This window comes from Typha angustifolia, chromosome 7 (assembly GCF_048772165.1).
Source record: "Typha angustifolia cultivar Huaian chromosome 7, ASM4877216v1, whole genome shotgun sequence".
NCBI classification, from domain to species: domain Eukaryota; kingdom Viridiplantae; phylum Streptophyta; class Magnoliopsida; order Poales; family Typhaceae; genus Typha; species Typha angustifolia.
This window is the reverse complement of record NC_133245.1, coordinates 1,712,123-1,735,830: the sequence shown is the minus strand read 5'-3', so window position 1 is coordinate 1,735,830 and position 23,708 is coordinate 1,712,123. Positions and strand designations below refer to the sequence as shown.

The following is a 23,708-nucleotide window of genomic DNA, read 5'->3' as shown; positions in this document are numbered from 1 at the left end:
ACCACTGCTGAAAGACACAATTATCAGCAAGAATGAATGAATAAAAGCACCGCCAATGAAGTCCACTAAAAGCTTCGTCAAACAAATGACCAGTAAAAGTACATTTTCCAGATAGGGAAAAGAACATAACACGACTTGTGCTTACCCTCTTACCCTGGTTGTGTCCTTCAAACACGACATACAAATTAATGAGGAAACATCATTACCAAACCTTATTTAAGACTTGTTTGTTTGGAGATACTTCAGCATGTAATGCCCAAGGAAGCAATTTGATGAAACCTCGAAATAAGCAACGTCGCTCAGACTGATTTTACAAGTACAAAGAGCGGCCTGTCCCCTAGCTTTTCTCGGCCCTGCATGAGTCAAGCAGTGAATTTTTCTTTTATGAATATCAAGCAGTTAATTTATATTCATGTAAATAAATATATGAAGAACAATCACTATGACGAGAAGCAAAGCTACCAAAGTGAAGTTTATTGTGCAATCAAAATTGTTGATCTTTGACTGGAAATTGATGTTTATCTCATAAACGGCTACATCATGCAAAAATAATAATTAATTATCTAGTACATTTAGAGTTCCTATCACAGATCTTGGAGCTAAACAGATTGGTCTCTTAACCAAAAAAAAAACTGATCTGTAAAAAATCATCAAAAGTACCTTCTAAGGAAATGATGTAAAATGAAAAACAAAAAGTTTAAAAAAAAAAAGGCTAGCAAAATAGTTAGGCTGCTAATACAGCTATATCCTCACTCCTGACATACCTTCTACAAAGTTCTGGACTTCACCTTAGCATCTCATATTCCTGTGTTTTGTCATCTTTTCCTAATACCATCACACCAGCAAAATTGTCTTCTAAGTCCTAACTAGTTATTATGTATCACTCTTCTCCCTTTCACTATAAAATTATCGAATATATATCCTCCCTTCCCAAAGAATATGAAAGTTGTCTCCCTCATATGTACTTGCACTTCGGTAATAATTTGATAATAACAACTAACATTTTTTTGATTTATAAAACAATACAAGACTTAATCCTAAAGTGGGTTGAGAGAGAAAGGAGAAAGAAAAAGGAGAAGTTTGGGTGAAAATATATTGCTTGATAAGAAAGAGAGGGCCTTAGCCCAATTTATACAAAGCCACAATGTATCTACATAAAATGAATAAAATATAACTATAATAATTTTAATATTCCTCTCAAACTCAAGATGAATCATAAACTAAGAGTTTATTAACTAGATACTCAAAAAGCAAAATGAAAAGAGATTTTGTGAAGAAATGAGCAATATACTCCTCAGTGTTAAGGCAATGGAGAGAAATAATACTAACTTGGTATTCCTAGCAAGTATAGTACATATCAAATTCAATCTCAACAAGTCTTTTAAACTATCATTATCAACATAAAGAGGAGTTGGGAAGGGCAAGAGAACACCCATGTCACCAAGGAAGTGACGGAGCCAAACAATTTTTTAGCTTCAGCGCACATAGCACGATACTCATACTCAATACTGGAGACAGACACAACATTTTGCTTCTTGCAACACTAGAAAATTAAGGAGTCTCCTAGAAAAATACAAAAGCTAGTCCTAGACTTTCGATCAGACTTGTCACCAATATAATCTACATCAGAATAAATCTACGGTGCCAAGATAGAAGTCGATCACATGACGAGAGAGAGAGTAATAGTGCCTCAAAAGTATTAAAGAATACACATAAAAACAGTATAAATGGCAAATAAAAAAAGGCTACATAAATTAAGTGACAAGACCAATTGCATGAGATATCAGGTTGGGTAATGGTCAGGTAGATGAGTGTCCCGACCAGTTGACAATATCTACTTAGATTTATAGGAAGCTGGTCATTATCAGGCTGAAGCTTCATATGAAGCTTAACTATTAGTAGCGGGACAAATGTCAGTGATGATAGAACGATTGAGAATATTTGTAATACATGTAAGAATAGTAGATAACCATGAGATGACTGAGAAAGTACAAAAGAGGATCAAAATCCTTCATTTCAAACTAACGACAAAGATGCTGCTAAGTCATCTCTGGTGATAATTATATCATCGGCATATAAAAGGAGTACTCAACCCTGAGCTGAATACATGGATAGCTTAGAGAGGCTTTCATGAAATTTGTAGTCTTTGATAACACTACGTAGTTAATCAATCTAGGCATGAGGAGCTAGCTTGAGCCCATAAATGGCTCATTGGGGTTAACAAATATGACGTCAGAAAACGGGGAAACCAAGTGGAGAATTATCCATATACACCTTGTCAAAAAAATCATGAAGAAACCTAGTAATTACGTCCATCTGATGTAGAAGCTACTTGCAACTAGAAGTCATTTGAACCAAAGTTCAAAAAATCGGGATCGTGATTGGTCTTTTGAAGAAACGATACATATCAGCCAGATCAGTCGTACCGGTCGCCTGGATTGGATCAGACTTTTTAATTACGTAATATTCTAAATATTTAAAAATGCAGAAAAACTTCTAAAAATTTAGAAAAAAGTTTACTAAAAATAAAAAAAATAAAAACTATGGTGCAAAAAAAATTGAAAAGAAAAGGAGATTAGAAAGAGAGTGGTTGGAAAAAAATCAAACAAAAAAATGAAAAACCATGGTGCAGTGAAGAAGAAAAAGAGAGTAGAAAAAAAAAATGAAAAACTATAGTTTGCTGGAGCTAAATCTCTCCGTAAGAGAAACAATAGTTATATGGTAAGAAGAATAAAAAAGAAAGTGAAAAAAAAGAGAGTAAGAGAGAGAGTGAAAAGAAAGAATAAAAAAGAGATGTGAGAATTAGATCGGGCCTGGATCAGGATCAGGTTCGGCCGATCTGACGAACCATGATTTGAGCAACAGAAGCAAATGTTTAATCATAGTCTATCTTGTATCCCTGAGCAAAGCCTTGAGAAATTAGACGAGCTTTATACATGACAATGGATCTATTGAGTCGATATTTGACTAAGGTTCACCGGATCAACCGATCCAAACCAAATGATTGGGATTTGCCAGAATCGGTAGAATTTGGTTAAACTGGGCTAGATTCATTATGGATTTAACCCAAATCCAACCCAGGGTCCCCAGAACTCACTTTTTCTCTCATCAATTTTTTCTTCTCTCTCTTCCTCTCTTCACTCTTTTCTTCTCACTTTCTCTCTCTTTTACTCCTTTCTTTTTCTCTGTCCTTACCATATAACCATTATTTTTAAGAGAATAATCTAGCAACAGTGATGCAAATCTAACTCCAACAAACTCCAGTATATATTTTTTATTTTAATTCTTTATTTCTCTTAGTTTTTAAATTTCTTTCACTCTCTCTTTCTCTAATCTCTTCTTTTCGATGAAAATCAGCTAAATTAGTTTTTTCCATTTAGTTTTCTACTCTCTAATATCTTCTTTTTCTTCTCTCTCCTTTTTCACTTACTGATTTTCTTTTCACGTAAAAACTTTCCAAACTCAGATGGTTTTTTGCTGAATTATTTAATTTGCTGAAATCAAGATTTAATATTTTCTGAATTTGAGATTAAATATTTGATGAATTATTTAATTTGCTGAAATTATGATTAAATATTAGCTGAATTATTTAATTTGAGATTAAATATTTGCTGAATTATTTAATTTGCTGAACTTGAGATTAAATATTTCTTGAATTATATTTTTAATTTGATATCTGTTTAAGTGTTTACATTAAAATTAAAATGCGTCGCTTGATTATGACGGGGTCAGCCCTATTTTACAAAGTCATTATGTATCTAAAAATAAATGAAATATAGCTTTAGTAACCCTCGTAATTTACATTTATATATATATCTTACAACTTGGTTCTCATAATGTCATAAAAATATACCTCAACCAATAAATATATATAATAGTAGTTCCTTTACCCAAAAAAAATTGTTACTATGGATGCATGATTATCTATTGCAGTAAGAAAATAAATCTTACATAGACTAATTCTTACATTTGCTTGGGTTTCCAGTGAAAAAGAAACTACAGTATTGAGATGTCAAAAATCAAAACTAACTAGCCAACCCACTATATATAAAGAAATACTACATAAATTAGATTGTCTTTAAGTCACACGTGTGATGGAACCATGTCAGTTGGATGATTAACAAACTGAGTAGGAATAAGACCCAAGTTCTATCCAACATAACATGGTAATATATTTGGGGAGCTCATCAGGTTGATTGTATTTATCTGTACTTGGTTCATTGTTATAGCAGCTCTCCTTAACATTAGGAGTAACAACACATTCTCTTTGCTCTTGCAGTCCAATCAACAGAAGTTAACAAAGAATTATTTCATAAAACTGAATTTGAAAGGTAGCAGTAAAATGAGAAAGGATATCTTACTTTTAACTCTGGCAATTCAATAACACATGCACATTCAACCACCTCTGCACCAACACGTTCTGCAAAGTGCAAACAAAAGCAATGCTATTATACAGAGAGTGACTACAGAATAGACAAACCAAAAAAACTGAAAAATAGGAATCAGTGGTGCGAGATTAAAGACATTCATTTTTCTTAAAACTTTAATTACTTCCTTTGACTGATTTCTGAATTGAGAGTTTCTCATTGGAGTGCCACTTATTCTAAATCAAGAAAAGTATTTATACCACAGACAATAAGGTCAAATCATTTATGCAATGTCGACATCACAACTTGTTGATATAAGCATTGGTGATGCAAATGCGTTAATCCAGGGAAAAGGAAGGCAGTTTGTAAATGTGTACACCTGAGAAGAGAAAGGATAAGGCATCCAATAATTCCTGCTTGGCTTGTGGGAGAAAAATAGAAACCAACTAAAATGTGGGGGACAAGTTTCTCACAAATCCTAATCTTCCAAATATGTAGATCTTCTAACTATCTAAGAATCAAGTAATATCTAGATCTTTCAAGTATTAGGCATTTCCCAATTCAAATAGGAGCCATATAATCAAACGTTTCCTAATTTTCATAGGATTCTAACTATCAAATAACAAATAATTATGTAGGTTTCCTATTTCTAGTGTCTTTCCTAGTTATTTAGTTTCTTATCTAGATTGGATTTCCACTAATAATTTTGTAATTTGTTTTCGGATTGTTCTCTGTCAAGAGTGTATGTGGTGTATAATGGAGAAAATCATTTTAGACAGAAAGAGTTATTAGTTTTATTAGACTTTTTCTCTTCTCTTTTCTCCCTTCAACTTTCTGACAATGATTACAATATTTCTTTGCTGGCTACACCAAATTGGTATCAAATAGGTCTTCATTTGAGACAGAAGCGCAACAAGTAGCAAGATTTCTCAAATAACTTCATCCAACAATTTACGAACAAACCATGCTTTAGAAGTTTAGATGGCTAGACAGGTGGAGAATCGCTAGATCAGTCAAGTGGGAGAACTTTGTCCTATAATAAATTCTCTTCTACAACAACTTCAGTCTTCTCCATCACAAATAAACAAGGATCAAGTCCTCTTTGATGTGGTCAACATTGATGTTTATCATATGTTCCTTGATCGCCTATAATAATGTGTAGGAATAGGTAAAAAATGATCATTGACATTAGCATGTCGTACCTGGACCTGTGGGGTATCGATTCGGTACTGCTGGTCCTTCTCGAGGCACCGATCTTCGTCTTAAGAGATGATGAAGTCAATCGGTTTATGACATATTCCTTTAAAGCATTATGATCATTCTGCATTGCGTCCACCTTATGCAGCAATATTTAGAACATGCCTCTAATTTCATCCGCCAAGCCCATGTTCACACCCATGGGCATTGGTTAACTTGGTCCTGCCGTGGCCGCCCTAAAGGAATCGACCTCTCGGTTAGGGTTATCGTAGATTGAGTCCTCCCTTATTGGTTTGTTCTGCATTGATCTTCTTATTGATGTCATCTTTCTTGTTTTCACCATTAATAGAGATTCAAGGTTAACTTGGCTCTGATACCAATGATAGGTCGCCTATAAAACGATCCTTTCAAGATCTGAATTGATTGCAGAAAGTAGTCCACGCAACCGAGAAAAAATATTCACCAAATATTCTTTTATAGCCAGAAAATTACAAAACCAAGTGGAATCGATCTATAACTCATTGATCTACGTTTTTCATATTTATGCCCTTCGTAGATTCAAACTACAACTGGGACAATTACGATTTAGTGCAGATGATGTAGTGATGACAGTTGAGTGGATGATAGGGTTATGGGTGATAATGGAGATGAAGGTGGCTAGTTGATGTAATTTAAGAGATAAAGACAAAAGGGAAGAAGTGGTCGAGATCCCAAGAAAGAGGGACAGAAGAGAGATTAGAAATTAGGAAAGACCTTGCCAACGGTAGAGATGGCTGGTTGGTGAAGAGGGAGAAGAGAGATTAGAGTAAAGAGACTAGAGAAAAGATAGAGAAGTAAGAAACCAATGTATAATGATTTTAGCTGTCATTCGTACCTTTATAGCTAGCCAACAAGTCAAAATAACAATTATTAACCCTAATTCTAGTGGACTCCCGCCGATCGCATTCAAACGCATCCGACCACATTCGTACGTACAAAAGGCGTTCTCTGTCGATGCGAATCTAATGCAGACGTTCCAATGCTACCCGACCGCGTTCAAATGCACATTTCGCATTCTTTGTTTTTGGGAACCTAATTTAGGCGTTCGCAAAAGCGTTTGAACGCGTCCTCTTCCACATTCGAACACAACCTACAGAAAATTTATTTTAATAATAATAAATAATTAATGCAATAAGAAAAGACTCTAATTAGATGTATCACAAGTCCTCTTTGATGTGGTCAACATGGATGTTTATCATATGTTCCTTGATCGCCTATAATAATATGCCGTCTACATATACATAAAGGTTGTGATAATACATTTACTTTTATAAAGGTAGAGTAGAAATTATTCTCACCACTATACGCAAGGAGAAATACACACCAACCGCACCAAAAGCGTAGAAATTTTCTTTTAAAATAGAGAAAGAAGAAAGGTTAACTCAATATTCCTTGATTATTCTCATAAGGTTGCTTTCCACATTAAAAAGGCTAACCTAACAAGTAAAACTAACAAATGATAAATCTAGAAACGGCACATTCTCGCTGAGCACATCCAACGAGATTAGGCCCATTCAAACAGGCAAGCTATGTTCTCTGTATGTGCAAATCGTTTAAATACAACTTCCTCGCATTCGAACGGGCAATTTCCATCCTTTGTATTTGTGGATGCATGCAGGCGTTCATATGCGATAGCCAGAATTTTTATTTTTCAAGAAAACTAAGAAACCTAAATATGAAAAAGGCCCATAAGATATCCATGTACAAGATAACTAGGTATGGTCTAAATCACATCACTCTATTATGCTTCCCCTCACTTTGTCATCAAAGTGCAAATCTGAGATAATGGTCCATCAATGTCACCTTGGGGTCTCATGTGCCTCAATCTTGTGTCTAATCAGCCCAGCTCACCAACACCTCCATGACTATTTTTTTCATTGCGTCTAACCCTCCTTCGTGCTAGGACCTTTTCTAGAGCGAGCTCAGTCGCCTCTAATTTGAGCTCAGATAGTTCTGCCACAACCTGCTCAATTGGACCAACTTGTGCTCTCCAGCTAGATACATGGAAGACCGGGTAAACTCGAAACAACTTGGGTAAGTCCAGCTTATATGCAACAGCTCCCACCTTCCCTAGAATCTAAAATGGTCCAAAGAAACGATGGGCTAATTTATGATTTTGAATAGTCGTACCAAGACTTGCCGATATGGTTAGAGTCAAACATAGACCTAATCGCCAACTTCAAAGCTTCTATCCTAGTGTTTGTGATCATACACTAGCTTCATTCAGTTCTGTCCCACTACTAAGTGAAGCTTGAACTGCTTGAGCACTTTATCTATGTTGGAACTTTCCGGTGCGCTTGGTTGGTCATAGGACCGCAATGTGGGAGGCACGCGTCCATAGACTCCTCAAAAGGTGTCATCCCAATAGCACTGTGGTGAGACATGCTGTATGAGTACTCTGCCCAAAGTAGGTATGTTAGCCATACCTTACGTTGCTCTCCGGCGAAGCACCGCAAAATATTGCTCAAGGCAACGATTAACCACTTCAAATTGCCTGTCGATTTACGGATGGTACGCCGAGCTCATTTTAAGTTCAGTACCTTGCTGCTTGCAGTACTCTTGCCAAAAGAGACTCATAAAAATTGGATCACGGTCTGAAACTATAAAACTCGGTATGCCATGCAACCGAGCTACTGCCTTCTTCGCAGTGTTCGGATGCGCTAGAGCTAAAATGTGCGCACTCTTCGTCGATTGATTAACCACCACCATTATCATGTATGTCCTGACCTGGAAAAGTTCTTCAATGAAATCCATTGTCACATCTTCCCAAATCTGGTCTGGAATCGGTAGGGATTAGAGCAGCCCCGCCAGTTCCGTCAAGTCTGCCTTGGCACGTTGACAGATTTCACAAGCTCGAACATAGAATAGCACTTATTTTCTCACTTTTGCCCATACACAATTTTGTGTTGACGTCTTATAGATCCTGAATGTTCCTTCATGCACCGCCATAGGAGTGCCGTGGAAGTGGCGAATCAAAGTGACCGCAGCTTGGGTTGGTCGGTACCTGCACTCGCCCTTGGTCTAGTAGTAGACCATCCTTTACCTTATTCATGAGTTCCTTCACCTCTGGATCTTCTAAACATGCAGCCCTAATATTTGAAAGGAAGGAAAAAAAAAAGGGATCGTAATCATGGCTAAATTGGTCAGTTCGGGTTGCCGTGATAGCGTATCGACGACTCGATTCTTGATTCCTTTCTTGTACACTAATTCGTAGTCGTAACCCAGCAATTTTGCCACCCAGCTGTGCCAGAGTGTGAATTTGTTGTCCAAGAAAATATGGAAGTCTCTGTTGGTCAGTACACACCACTAATTGTCGCCCGATGAGATACAATCTTCATTTGGTGACGACATGGATAATAGTTGGCATCTCTCGCTCATATGTAGACATCATCTGGTTCTTTATCAACAACGTCTTGCTCATGTATGCCACAAGCCTCTGATCATGCATAAGAACAACCCCAATTATAACCCTTAACGCGTCGCATTTCACGACAAAAGGCTTAGTGAAATCGGGTAGCGCCAACACCGGCGTCGTGGTCATTGTCTTCTTCAATTCTTCAAATGCTTTGTTGCTGCCTCTGTCCACTAGAACTCCTCTCATTCATTAGTGATGTCAAAGAGGCGGCAATCTTGCCATAGTTAGCAACAAACTGACAGTAATAGCCCATCAATCCAAGGAAGTGCTGCAATTCCTTCAGTGTCTTTGAAATATGCCATTGCACTATGTTCTGCACCTTGGAGGGATCGACTTCCACTCCCGCTGCAGATATGTAGTCGAGATATTCCACTCTCGGCTGGCCCTGTAAACACTTGAACTCCTTAACCTTCAATCTATTGTCTTTCAAAATCTGCAACACTTCGCGGAAGTGGACAAGATGCTCTTTCCATGAGCGATTATATACAAGGATGTCGTCAAAGAAGACAAGCACATACCGCCTTAATAACGTCCTAAAGACATCGTTCATCAACCTTTGGAAGGTGGAGGGGGCATTAGTGAGTCCAAAAGGCATGACCTTAAGCTCATAATACTCGTCTTATGTGCGGAATGCGATCTTGTACACATCCTTAGGTCTCGCTCGAATTTAGTGGTAGCCAGCATACAAGTCTAACTTGCTAAAATAAGTGGCCCCCGAAAGCTCATCCAAGAATTCTTCAATGATAGGAATGGGATACCTATCCTTCACTGTGATGGCATTGAGTGCACGGTAGTCCACGCAAAATCGTCATGTGTCATCTTTCTTCCACACTAGGAGCACCGGTGATGAGTATAAGCTCCGGCTTGGTTGGATGATTCGGTTGTCCAGTATCTCCTTAACAAGCCTTGTGATCTCCTCCTTCTGCACAAATCGGTACCGGTAGGGTCGTACATTAGCCGGCTTAACTTCGAGAGTAATCTCAATGTGGTGGTTCTTTAAACACCTCGCTGAATTCTTTCAACAAGCTGGTCAGGTCAGCAAACACTTCTTCATTTGTATGGTCCACTTGGCTCTTGACTAGTTGTATTAGAAAGCCATGGCAGCCAACCCTTGGCAACCCTACCATCAACTGATGTTTGGCTCCAAGTCGTGGTCAGAATCCATCTAACCGCACTCGTTTGTCACTTTGCTTGAAATCCATTTATATCTCTGAAAAGTCAAAGGACATCGAGCCCAAATTTTACATCCATTAGGTACCCAATATAATGTCAACCCCTCGTAAGACCAACGAGTGAAAATCTAAGGTGAAAAAATTGCCTTGAATCTTCAAAAGAACCCCTCAGCATATGTCGTTCGCTCAGAGTGTCGTGCCATCTCCAAGTGCTACATCGAACCCAGAGGTAGCATCTATAGTCATGCTTATCTTCTTTATTACACGTTCATCTATGAAGTTATGGGTGCTCCTGATATCGATAAGAATTCGCACGATTTGGTTCATCACAGTGCCGTCGACTCAAAGCATCCTTGGTGCATTGGCACTGGTGTAGACATGCATGGAGATCTCAATGTGGACCTTTTCGGTGCTCTCTAAAGCTTCTTGATCATTCGTCGCAATAAAAGCGCAGCCCCTTAGCTCTTTTTTCTTCAACTTAGGCTTGAGTAAGTCTTCTCATGGGAGTTGAGGAGGTCCCCTCACCTTTGGTTGTGGCTGTGGAAGCAGTCGTACACCCGTTGTCCTCGGTGGAGCCGCAGACACATAATGTGCAGTTGCGATTCGTCGAGGCGCTCCTCTAACCTACATGGTGCTCCAACCCCTTTTTGCTGCCAACTGAAGCTCCCTAAGCTTCTCTTCTATCAATTGAGCTATGACAAAAGCCTCAAGCAATGTGGTTGGTCGAGCAGCCTTCAGTACAGCTTGAATGACCCGCCGAAGGGCGCCAACGAACGTGCTCTTAAGTTGGAAATCTGACTAGCCCCGAACTCAATTACTAAAACGCTTGAACTCCCCTTAATATGCCCTCACCGTAATCTTTTGGATTAGCTTGGTGAGAGCAGCTTGAAAATCTTCATAACTAAAGGGGTCAAACCAGATGCAAATAGCATCGGCAAACTCCTCCCACGTTCGATAGAGCAGAGCTCGGTTTGTGGTTTAATACCATCGATTGGCGGTGTCTTCGAGATGGAATGATACTAGCAACATCTTTTGTGCATTAGATGTTCGCTGGTACTCGAAGAATTGCTTCGCTTGATAGACCAATCGAGCGGATCGCCTCCATTAAAGGGTGGAAAGTTGAGGTGAATGGTTCCCGCACACACTCCGCGTTCTTCTTTTTCATGTCGGTTGGGCCTTCTTTATCTTGGGTTTAATCCAGCATCCCTAAGATGATATCGAGAGATTGCTGTTCTTCATAATTCGTCTGTTCATCATCGTTATCGTGGTGAGGCGGATTCAGCGCTCGATTGCGGTGAAAAGTCAGCGCCGGTACGTTACGCCTTTCTGGCAACGTAGGCAGCAAGGCGTGGTGAGGCGGATTCAGCGCTCGATTGCGGTGAAAAGTCAGCGCCGGTACGTTACGCCTTTCTGGCAACGTAGGCAGCAAGGGCCCCCCTGGCTTGACCACCCAGGAAGTCCTCATGGTCTTCCTCTAGTCTAACACAGAGTGGTGGAGGCGATGTCCTTTGATGAAGAGGTGGTTCCATCAGTGGTGCAATCAAGTGCAAGCGAGAAGCTCTTTTGTCGTCGTGCTCCTTGGTGTGCCCAAGAGGACCTGAGTAATTGCTTCCACCAACGCTTGCACGACTCGCTGCATATCCATTATGTCCTCAAATATCTTGATCAGATCTAAATTGATGGAAGAAGTTAATGGAGAAGTCTCGACCAGTGAGTTGGGGTTTGTCTCAGATCTGACCACATCTGTGGCCTCTCCTTCGATAGCATTGGGTCTTGACACCATGGATTTGGTTAGCATGGTGTCCGAAGAACGGTAGCTCTGATACCACTTGTTATGAACTGACCTCAGCTATTCGATCAAACTTAGATGCAGTGAAGCAATCTGCATAGTCAGAGAAAAATATTCATTAAATATTATATCATAGCTAGAAAATTACAAAACCAGATGGATTTGTTTCGTATCTTCCTGATCTACGTTTTTTATATTTACGCCTTTCGCAGATTCGTACTGCAGTTAGAGCGAAAATAGGCAAAGCTACAGTGGAGGTAGAGATGACAAGTGGTAGTGATGTTGGTGGTGATGGAATGGTTGCACGAGGAGTAGGGAGGGTCCGACAGCCGATTGAGGCTAGGGGTAACTGGCGTTGAGATGGCACACAACTAGGGTATAACAAAAAGGAAGAAGATTTAAAATAGAGGAAGAAGAAAGGTTAACTCAATATTCCTTAATTATTCCCATAAGGTTGCCTTCCACATATTAAAAAGTTAACCTAACAAGTAAAACTAACAAATGATAAACCTAGAAACAATACATTTTCGTCAAGCGCGTTCGAAGTGACAAGTTACGTTCTCTATATGTGCGAATGTATGTAAGCATTTGAAAGGCGCATTCAAATGCGACTTCCTTGCGTTCAAACGAGCAATTCGCGTTCTTTCTATTTGCGAATGTATAGAGGCGTTCGAACAAGACCTCCCCGCATTCGAACGCAACAGTCATAATTCTTATTCTTTAAAAAAACTAAGAAACCAAAACATTAAAAAAGTCCATAGGTTGTATCCATGCACAAGATGACTCGGTGTGGTCTAAATCACATCATCCATTATTTTAATTTATATCACATCAAAGTTAATTAGTATAATATTGTTCTAGAATACAAGTGAACGTAAGAATAGTTATTCTCCGAAAAAAGACCTCATTTTAGGAATAATAAAGAGGAATATTTATTCTAGAGTTAATTTTATTCCTAAAGTAAACGAAACCTAAAGGTTTTTAATGTTCTAAAATAGTTCCTAATAAAATATTGAGTTCCAAACTTGCAGAAGCTAATTTTAAAAAAAAAAAGAACTACAAAAAGGAATCTCATCTTCCTAATATTTAGTCTTATTCGCTAGTAACTCTTGCTCCTTCCATTTTATAGACTTATTTTTCTCATAAAAAAGAAGAGATCCAACAGGACTAAAGGCTAAGTAGTGGTTTGTGAAGAATTATTAGCAAAAAATCCAATTACCATAACCACAACTTAAGTAAAAGAGAATAAATAGAAGACAGGTGCAAAATCTTTTAGACACTCCAAAAAAGTGAAATTCATAGAAGAAACCAGCAAGTCTTAAGAAGGAATATGAACTTAAAAGAAGATCTCTACGGTGAAGGACAGGTAGGAATCTCCACTTATTCACCTATTAAAATGCTAAATTGAAATAAATGCCTTTTCTTTTAATAATTTAGAAAGGATATTTCTGTATATTTCTGGGAAAAAAAAAAGCAGAACAGTGAATGGAAACACAAGCAATCATGTACATTTGCGAGAAATTCAAAGTGGAAGGCAGAAAGTTAATAAATACCCAGAAGCTTGATGGCAGCACATAGAGTTCCTCCTGTCGCAATAAGATCATCAATTACAAGGACTCTATCTCCTGGTTCTACAGCTCCTACATGCATCTCCATTATGTCTGTACCATATTCGAGAGAATACTCTTCTGAAATGACTTTACCTAATGGACCATAAAGATAGAACTTTAGTTAAACCTACCAAACACAATCCAGAGTCCTGGCTACTCAACAAGATAGTAGAAGGGAAATATGTACAAGGAAAAGATACCAGGTAACTTGTTTGGCTTTCTCATGGGAACAAACTTTGCACCAATCGCTAAGGCAATAGGGGGCCCAAAAATGAATCCTCTTGCTTCAATACCTAGTTGCGTCATATAATTGGAAATGAGAAACCTAAATTAACAAGTATCTCTACATGCTCATGTAAAAGCGACATAATGATGACTAAACTTTGACATTCCATTCAGAACGATCTTATTCACATTACAAGTTTGCCATTCCCATAGGAAACCTCGCAGTTTTCATTCAAGAAGCACAGAAGCCAAAAAGATTCAGACGTTAAAGGAACAAAAATTCAAAGGGCACCTCACAATTTTCATCCGACAGCCACCGAACCGGAAAAGAAATAGAGATTGAAGGAAACGAAATTGAACATACAAGTTTTTCCACTCGCATCCGAGAATAAAAGAAGCCCAAATGATTCAGAGATTACAGGAACGAGATTGAATTACACGTTCTTCCATTCATAGACTTAGAAAGGAAAGCTGAGAAAACTCATCCAAGAATCGAATAAGCCAAGAAAACATCTAAAGATCGAATAATTAACAATGCATGCCGCTCTCACCCATGGACTTCAAAAGAATCCACCATACTTCCCATCCAAGAATTAACAACGCCAAGAAGATCGACTCACCTGCGACTACGGTGATTCCTTTATCTCCATATCTATCCACGAACAGATCGATCGTATCCCGAAATGCCTTAGGATCAAGAAGAAGCGTCGTGATGTCCTGAAACATAACCCCTGTGTCCATCCCCACCCAAAAAATCGATCAAGAAACCAATTCGAACCAAGAAATCGAGAAAACGAACCAAGAATTCCGACATCTCTGGGGTTTCCAACTCACCAGGCTTGGGGAAGTCGGGGATGACGCGGATCGACGATGCGATCCGATCGAGGCGGTGGTCGCGGCCGTCATCGGCGGCGGAATCCATAACCTTCGCGGCGACGGAGATGAAGGAGCGAGGAGGTTTGGAGCGGATAAGAGGAGGAAGAGTAGGAGAGGAAAAGAGGGGAGAAGGGGATTTGAATTGGAAATGGAAATGGAAATGCGAATGCGAATGGGTTTGCAAATAGAAGAGAGAGGTAGGTGTTAAAAGAGGCATCGCATCCGAAATTCCGAAGCCAGTCTGTTTCTGCGCCAAGTGAAGAGAACCAAGGCGGCGCTGAGACGAGTGTGGTGGACCCCAGTAAGACATACGGCTTATTCTCGCGTTCCAATTGGGTACGTTGGTGGTGGAGCCCGCACAGATTTTGAAATAGTGCGCTCACGAAGTCACGATGCTCGTGGAAAGAGCGGAACAAGCAGGCCATGCAAGATAATGATCCTGGCTGTTGATTACCATGCCTCGTGATTCATAGTAGCAGACCATTTGATCAACTGGGCCGGATTAGGGAAACCAAACTATCCTCGAAATAAATCGGGCCGGGCCCTTAACATCATATGCGTAAGTAGGTAGGTAGGTAGGTAGGTAGTGCTAATTAAATTATCTTGCAATATAACTACACAATTTTCTACTGAATTTTAGGAATTAGGTATTTAATGGATTCATCCGTATGTCAAGTATGGTTACCATCCCTTGCTGGAGAGATTAATCCAGAGTTTGTTGCTAGCATTAGCAACTAATTTTCTGCCTCTAAAGATTGAACAGAAATAGTAAATTAGTATCAATAATTAATTACTATTTTACTTCTCCTTTTGAAGAGAAAGAGAGAGAATTTAGATTCTTGACTGATCCAACGCAAGACGAGCTACTTAAATGGTCACAAATAATACTATTAGCACATGCTAAATTATGAAACAATAATCATATTTATTATTGATTCCATTGTATTGCTCAATAACTTGCTTTCTTTTCAAGATATCTATGTGTACATAGATAAACATATAATGTAGCTATTTTGCTCACAATCTAGCTTCCGGGTAATACTCAGGTGATTAAAAACTAACAAGAGTCATATTATATGAGTGCTCGTCGAATCCTAATAACATTAATTTTATTGGTATACATTAAATTTTCAATTCTGTCAATTAAAAATATATAAATAATAGATTTAGTTTTAACTCATGTTATTCAACTTTTCATCTCATAAGCCGATCTATATATCCAAATGCTAATCTTTAGTACGACCACCATCAGGCATCAAGAATAACAAAACCCGGACGAAGTTTTGCTTATAAATAGATTAATTCTTCATTTGCCTGGGTTTTACTGGAACCAACTCAAAGTATTTTTTGACGTCAATCAAATGGCGGTGCAAACGGTAATACTGAGATGTCAGGAATCAAAGGTAACAATCAAGCCAACATATACAGGCAAATATTACGCATGTTAGATTATGTCCTTCAATACAAATTGGGTTGGAATTATACCCAAGTTTTGCCCAACATGATGTGGTAATATATTTTGGGAGCTCATTAGGCTGATAATATTTATCTGTACTTGGTGTTGGTTCATTGGCTGTAGCAGCTCTCCTGATTGTTACTTAGGACTCGGGATTAAATACATTCCCGTTACTCTTACAGAAGTCCATGAAAATAAAGAAGAAAAAAAAATCCTTCCATGAAACTGAATTTAAAAGGTAACTCAGTGAGATGGGAAAGGATACCTTTCTTTTTAACATTGGCAATTCAATAACACAAGCACATTCAGCCATCGCCTGCTCCGGCACATTCTGCAGAGAAAAATAATGCTATTATGCAAAGAATTGAATTTAGAAAACTGAAAAACTGAGGAACGTGTTACATTATCAATTTACCATATCAATTGCACCGGGATATTCCCTTAACTGTTCAGTCTCAATGGACCACAATGGCCTTTAAGGATTCACTAGATTTATCAAAGGAAATATAACATCTCTACAAGTTGAATATGAAACAAAAGATACATCTGCACCACACTCAGCTAAACAGGGTTTTTGTGATTTCAGTAGAAGAACATTTTAGAATTAAGCAGTCTTTGACAGGAAATAATTTCCAAGACAGTTGCTTGTCCAAAAGTTATGAAGTATGTATATGGACACAGGATATAGCAGCAACGCACCTAATAGAATAAAACAAAAGATCTTGAAAATCTAGCACACGATACATACAAGTTACATTTTATTCAAGATCTAGCACACGATACATACAAGTTACATAGCACATATATATCTATATAAGTACTGATGCATAAAGGTTTATTTGAGTGTGCATTTGATTCATATGCATTAGGTCTAACTCCTAGGTTGTCCTACATAATCTTGATAAGCAATATGAACCGCAAAGTTACCATCTAAAGCCAAGAACATGTAGAAACATCCAACATTTTCATCTATTAACATGCTAACATTAAAATAGATGTTTTGGGTGTAATAAATTAGAAACGATAGTTCTAACTTCTAAGTATTGGAAAAAGAAAAACAGAACAGTGAATAGAAATTTAATCACAAGAATCATGTATTTGTGAGGAGTTCAAAGTAGATGGCAAAAACTACCCAAAAGCGTGATGGCAGTAAATAGATATGATCATCAATAAGAAAGACCATTTCTCCTTGTTCTAGAACTCCTGCATGCATTTTTAATTTTATCAGTAATATATTCTACAGTTCCTTCTGTCGTAATAAGATCGTAAATAATAAGGGTGTATCTGCCTCCTGGTTCTATAGCTCCTGCATGCAATTTCAGTTTTGGCCGTACCATATTATAGTCTTCTAGAGTTCCTCCTGTAGTAATAAGATCATCAATAACAAGGGCTCTATCTCCTGGTTCTAGAGCTCCTACATACTACGTGCATTTCAAATTTTGTCAGGACCATATTCTAGAGAATACTCTTCTGAAATGACTTTATCTAATAGGACCATAAAACTAAAAAAAATCACTGCGATTAATAACCTAAATTTGATTCTCACTTCCAAATTTGAAATGGTGAGAATCAAAAGTATTCTCTAGAATATGGTTATTTCTACTTCACCAACGCGTCACACATCTAATTCAGTATTTAGTGAGAATCAAAAGTAAGTAGCACTTGCAAACAAGCAAAAAAAATCACAGTCTCATAGTTCCAATTAATTGAATTTGAAGATAGGAACGGACAGAGAAAAGAAATTGAAAGCTTCAATTAGTCTTTAAATTTGCATTAGAAAAAATACTGAGTGAAAATCCAGAATTTTCAACTTCTGGAAATGCAACCAGACCAAGCTAATAAAATGGCCTTCAGAACTCAGATATGTTCTTATTTCATCAAAACTCAAAAATAAGTGTAAGAAAGAATATTAGCATATTTCCTATAATCATAAGCCCATACATACAAATGACAAATACATAGACAGAAAGAAAGAAAAAAAAAAACAAAAAGAAGACAGAATTTACTCATATCTAATATACACATGTATTTTCATACTTACACAAAATAAAATTTTGATATGCATTATTTGTGCATTAACAAAGTACCGAACGAAGACCACCAATCAGAACAATGTGAAAAAGAATGTCAAATTTGTGTTGGAAAATTATATGTTTGAGCATGAATTTTATATATTTTAATGTCATATATTTACTTATTCAAAGCTAAGAAGGAAAGTAAATAGATATTAGTTTAAAATAGCAGTTGAGTCTGAAGAGGTGCGGTTTTTCAAATGAGTTGAAAAGATGTTCCTTTCATATGAAATGATGTGTCCTTTCATGATCATATCTCTTCGTTGGAAAATATGTATCAGAAGAACATGTCACTTAGAATGATTACACCTCTTTATTAAAAATGTGTATTTTTTCAAATAAAAAGATATACCTTTTCAAAAGGATACACCCCTTTATGAATGAATACAATCTCTTCGTCGTGGCTATTCATTACTATAAATAAGAAAGAAGTTTGCATTTAGGCATACAAAAAAATTTATTCTATTCATATATTTTTTACGTCTTCTGCTTTTGTATTTGAGAGAGAATTGCACTGTTTTAATTTGATAATGTACTCAAATTGTAGCTTTTTTTTCTTGTACAATACAGTTGTTGTATCCTTGGAGACTGATATCTATTATTCTAGAAGCAATGGATAGAGAATAAATTGATCTTAAAAGATCCTGTTCAATACTAGACTCAACTTAATTAAAATTTTACATTATGTAATATGTAAGTTTATTTAATTTTATTTTTTTATTTGATCGGATTTTATTATTACTATTTGAATCAGATTGTTACAGCCAATAATTTGTCCATTATGTGTGATGTAATAGTTGCCTTTTAATTTGAATTACAGATTTTCCATTCGGCCAATGGCCATTCCCATCGACAGACGTAGGAAGGCTCACAGTTTTCATCCCAGAAGCAAAGTTTCCAAAGGATTCAGAGATTAAAGGAACAAAACTTACATGATCTTTCACTCCCATTCGTACATTTCAACGAAATCTCGCAATTTCATCCAGATTCATAGGACCTAAAAAGATATAGAGATTGAAGGAAGCGAAATTGAATATAACCGCTGCGACTAACCCCACAATCAAAGAATCGAATCAAGAAACCAATTCAAATCGAGAGAAATCGAGAAAAAGAACCCGAAATCCGTTATTTTATCAACTTACCGGCTTGGGAAAGTCAGGGATGACGACGCGATCCGATCGAGGCGGTTGTCGCGGCCGGCGCCGGGAGCTGTATCCATCGCCTTCGCGGCGACCGAGAGGAAGGGGAGAAGAGAATTCAAACGAAGTATAGGACTCAGGAGGAGGAGAAGGGCATTTGAATTGGAAAGGGAGATGGGATGGAAAAGAGGAGGAGAGTGGAGGGTGGAGAGTGACGAATGTGGTGGACCCCACTAGTACAATTATTTCCGTACCCCTGTTTATATTCTCGCTCTCCTATTGGTTGGCCGTTTGGCTTAGTGGTGGAGCCTACTAAGAATGGTGCGCTCAGGAAGCTCGAGCTCGTCGAGACAGAGGAATCAGAGGAATCAGCACGTGCCTCGTTTTTCACGGTAGCTGCCTTCCATCTCCTCCTCATCGTCAACTGGGCCGGGCCAGAGGAAGTCTAATGGATCAGATCCAATTAAACTTCGAAGCTAATCAGGCCGGGCCCTTAGATGACGTGTAGAAACTAGAAACCATGACTCCCTAGCTTTTAAGCCATGCTTTTGACCGTTTGGATACAATAGTGTAGGTAAGCAATGACGGCATCATGTATGTCCAGATTGGTATCCATATAGATAAGCATATAACACTTCACATTCCTATATAATACTTTTGTTTTAGCTCGTTATACAGTAGCTGAGCTGACTCAGTTCCAACTGCCGACTTTGTGATTGTTCAAACAAGCAGGCGCAAGCTAATCGTCCACCAATAAACGTGGTGGTTGGTCGTCGCACATCCAAATTATGACAACGTGTAAAATTGCCCATCAAAATTATAAACAGAAATAGTTCTCACCCTGTCGATTGATACCGACGTCATAATCCGATTCTGGGATAATTTTGACACGGATTAGAAGTTATCCGAACGGCTAATATGGATAACACGCGTCTTGGTAACGAAGAAGTCGTGTTAATTGTGGGACGAAGACTACCTGGAAACTTAAATTGCGGCACATGGCGGGCGTAGCACGCGGTTAGTGGGAGATCGCATTCTACACGAAATCGAAATCGGTGCGTGAGGGTTTTTAACTTTAGATGCTTCTATTATATTCGCCATGTGCTTTATTCCTCTTTTGTCGGCTACTTATCCGTGAAACTTGGAACAAGAATAAAGAGGAGCACATGTTTAAAATTGCTCAATAGATCAAGTAGAACGCAGTAAATTTTACTCCAGTGGCACTGCATATGTTACGTGTGAGTTAGATTTTGAAATGCTAACAACAATAACAACGACAACAAAAAATTCACCGATGATTAGTTGGAAGAAGGTAAATTTAACGTTAGAGAAAGGCGAGAAAGACGTGCTTCTCACTACTGTAAAGTTCATAGAACCTCAAAAAGAACCCACCGCCTCCGAGGCTCCAACTCACAGGGTCACAACCACCACGCGGCAAATCAAGGACCAGGAAGACCGAGCCGACCTACTACTGTTGCTTATTGTTGCATGTCACTATGATTTTTCTTTTTTAAAAAAAAGGAAAAGAAAAGAAAAGAATAGTCTTTTAACCACTGGAACTTCTCATTGTATTAAATAGTCTTTGCGTTGACCAAAGAAGGGGTCTTTATTGGTATCTTCTAGACTTGTTCTATGTATCTTACAATCGCTTCTTCCTCGCTGTATCCCAGTAATCCAGTCTTGGCTTCTCACTCACCACCAGTTCATCACTTTGCTAAGCTTCCTCGTTGACCACGTTGCTTACTTCGTCCCCACAACTACCCCAACTCAGACGCAACTTCCCACCTCCTCCACCCCCACTTCTCTATATATAAAACCACTCCACTCACCCACCCTTCTCATCACTCTTCCCACTCCTCTCTCTCTTTACCTTCCAATTCCAATTCCAATTCCAATTCCAATTCCAATTCCAATTCCAATTCACAATCCATCTCTCTCTCTCTCGCTCTCTCTCTCTCTCTCTCTTCTCTCTATAGCTATCAATTTCTACTCCATGGCGGTGGAAGCTGTACATACGACGATTAAAGAGGCAAGCGACGAGGAATTCCCCCACATCGAGGGGTGGGCGAAGCGAAAGCGCTCGAAGCGCTCACGCTTCTCCGACCGCCCGCCCACCGAGGAGGAGTACTTAGCGCTCTGCCTCCTCATGCTCGCCCGCAGCGGAGGAGGCGGTGGAGCCGCAGCAGAGACCAACCACCCATCTCCTGCGGCTGCGCCGCCGTCCTCGGCGAGGGTGGAGTACAAGTGCTCCGTCTGCGGAAAGGCTTTCGGGTCCTACCAAGCGCTTGGCGGGCACAAGACGAGCCACCGGAAGCCGGTCAGCTCCGAAGAGCCGGCGAATTCCTCCACCGGATCGCCGGCGGCGTCCGTCGGGGCCTCCACCGGCGACGGGAGGGTGCACCAGTGCTCGGTGTGCTTGAAGACTTTCCCCACCGGGCAGGCGCTTGGGGGCCACAAGAGGTGCCACTACGACGGCAACATCCGCTCCGGCGGCGCGGCCGCCGGAGCGGCAGCGTCGGAGGCGGGAAGCTCTAGCCACCGGGGGTTCGACCTGAACATTCCTGCGACGCCAGAGTTTGTCGGGTTCGACGTCAGCCGGCGGTGCGTGGTTGCGGCGGAGGAAGAGGAGGTTCAGAGCCCTCTTGCCTTCAAGAAGCCAAGACTCCTAATCCCGGCTTAATTATCACTTCAATTAATCGCTTATTAGTATTTTCTTTTCTTTTTAATATTGTGTTTGTGTACAGAGGATTATTTTATTCTTTGTAAGTGGTTGAGTTCTGGTTAGGAATGGAAAAACGATTTATTGTTGTTTTCCAACTTGTTGCTTGCCTTGTATTCCACTCTATGATCGTGTAACAATCTTGGATTCTTTTTTCAAAGACTTGGGGAGCTAAATATTGGATCTATGTGGAAGTTAAACATAATTACCAATTAACTTCGTTTTGGTATGCAATCTAATTGTGAGTGTTAGCTGACTGGTATTCTCGTTGAATATGACTTTGTCAACTAACTTTTATTCGAAGCGTTCAAAGTCAAACTTCTCTATTGCGATTCACCGGTAAAGCTGATCAAATCTTATGAATGCATAAGTTTGAAGCTGTCAAGAGAAATGGCATTAATTCTTCGAACCCCTTAACTGCCTCATTGAAAGGGGTGCATCCCCACTACCTAATGAGTACGAATTCATAATCACGCAACCATAATTATGTGCCGGTGTGACATAATTCCTACTCAATTGGAAGATAAATTACATAAGTTTGGTAGAGAATAATGGAGGTCGGCTTGCTCCAAAACCAATTATTAATACCAACAAAACTAATTCAAGCTTAATACATAACAGAAAATGAGGAATTCACAAGCTTCACTATTTGATAATCCTTTAGAGAGAAACTAGTATAGTACTGGGACGACTTTTCGGATTCGGATCCAATAGTTAAGGTTCGGTTTAATAGAGGGCTCATCTCACCCTCACATGAACCTCGTCCCTTTTCTATTAACACCCCCCCCTCCGGCCTCCCCAACGACTCAGAATTAATTGGATGGCTAAGAGTTATGCCTAGTTGGTTCCTGCCTAGCTTCACGCTGGAGTGGTTGGCACTGCTGCAATCACAACGACTAGTCTAATATTAGAATGGGCGGTCCTTTCTTTTTTTAGACACTGTTGCACGATTGGATCTCCAGGAATGATCGATAGGTGTATGATGTTATAGACAAATTGGAACAAAAGAATGCGAGGTAGACAAATTAATGTTCTTGGTCTTATGGATTAGTCTCGTGGGTTCACATCCTCACATTATAAATACCAATATCTCAGCAGAAGCTTCTTTAAATCGTCCAGCTTGGATCCATACATTGCGATGAATCATGCTTAGGTCAGTATCACATAATAGATAATTTTGGGCCATTTAGATCCGCTGTGTTAGCCCATTAGGCCTTTTAATTGGGCCACATTCTCAAGAAACAACCGAGGATGATTAGAGCAAACTAAAACTGCTAGATTAGCATGTAATCCAGTGTTAATTTGTCGCTGGCCAATCAACACATGTCACGGGGCACTGGTCGCGGCATGTCAGGTACCGAAACCTCATTAGGAGGACATAACTTATTAAGTTAATCCCACATCCACATGGTGCCAACTAACCGAAATTACGGCACTAATCGCTTTTATTAATGCAGAACATTGTTCCCCTAATGGCATCCTATGTGGAATTCCTGGATCTGGCCACTTGAATACAGTTGGCTGATGGCAGGTAAAGTCCGTTGAAGCGAACTGAAACCAATGGGTGACTATGTAGATACAATTATACATACATGTAAGTGGATAGATTAATGGTGGTGTAGTTCTCAATGG

At 39.0% G+C, this 23,708-nt stretch overlaps 2 protein-coding genes and 1 long non-coding RNA gene across 3 annotated transcripts; 1 reads left to right on the top strand and 2 right to left on the bottom strand.

Annotated features, from left to right (window-relative positions):
• Window positions 1-37: 37 nt before the first annotated feature.
• LOC140763876 (adenine phosphoribosyltransferase 1-like) lies at window positions 38-15,102 on the bottom strand. Its single transcript, XM_073102251.1, has 6 exons — window positions 14,649-15,102; window positions 14,435-14,545; window positions 13,790-13,882; window positions 13,533-13,682; window positions 4,362-4,420; window positions 38-353 (listed from the first exon to the last, which is right to left on the bottom strand). Exons 1-6 carry the CDS (start codon window positions 14,998-15,000, stop codon window positions 300-302), a joined length of 819 nt encoding a protein of 272 aa, XP_072958352.1. The 5' UTR covers window positions 15,001-15,102; the 3' UTR covers window positions 38-299.
• Window positions 15,103-17,033: 1,931 nt separating this feature from the next.
• Window positions 17,034-19,824, bottom strand: LOC140763036 (uncharacterized). Its single transcript, XR_012104797.1, has 3 exons — window positions 19,361-19,824; window positions 19,151-19,215; window positions 17,034-17,349 (listed from the first exon to the last, which is right to left on the bottom strand). It is a non-coding gene; the product is annotated as an uncharacterized lncRNA (long non-coding RNA).
• Window positions 19,825-21,216: 1,392 nt separating this feature from the next.
• Window positions 21,217-22,292, top strand: LOC140763855 (zinc finger protein 1-like). Its single transcript, XM_073102223.1, has one exon. The coding sequence runs from the start codon at window positions 21,351-21,353 to the stop codon at window positions 22,035-22,037; it is 687 nt and encodes a 228-aa protein (XP_072958324.1). The 5' UTR covers window positions 21,217-21,350; the 3' UTR covers window positions 22,038-22,292.
• The last annotated feature ends 1,416 nt before the right edge of the window (window positions 22,293-23,708 follow it).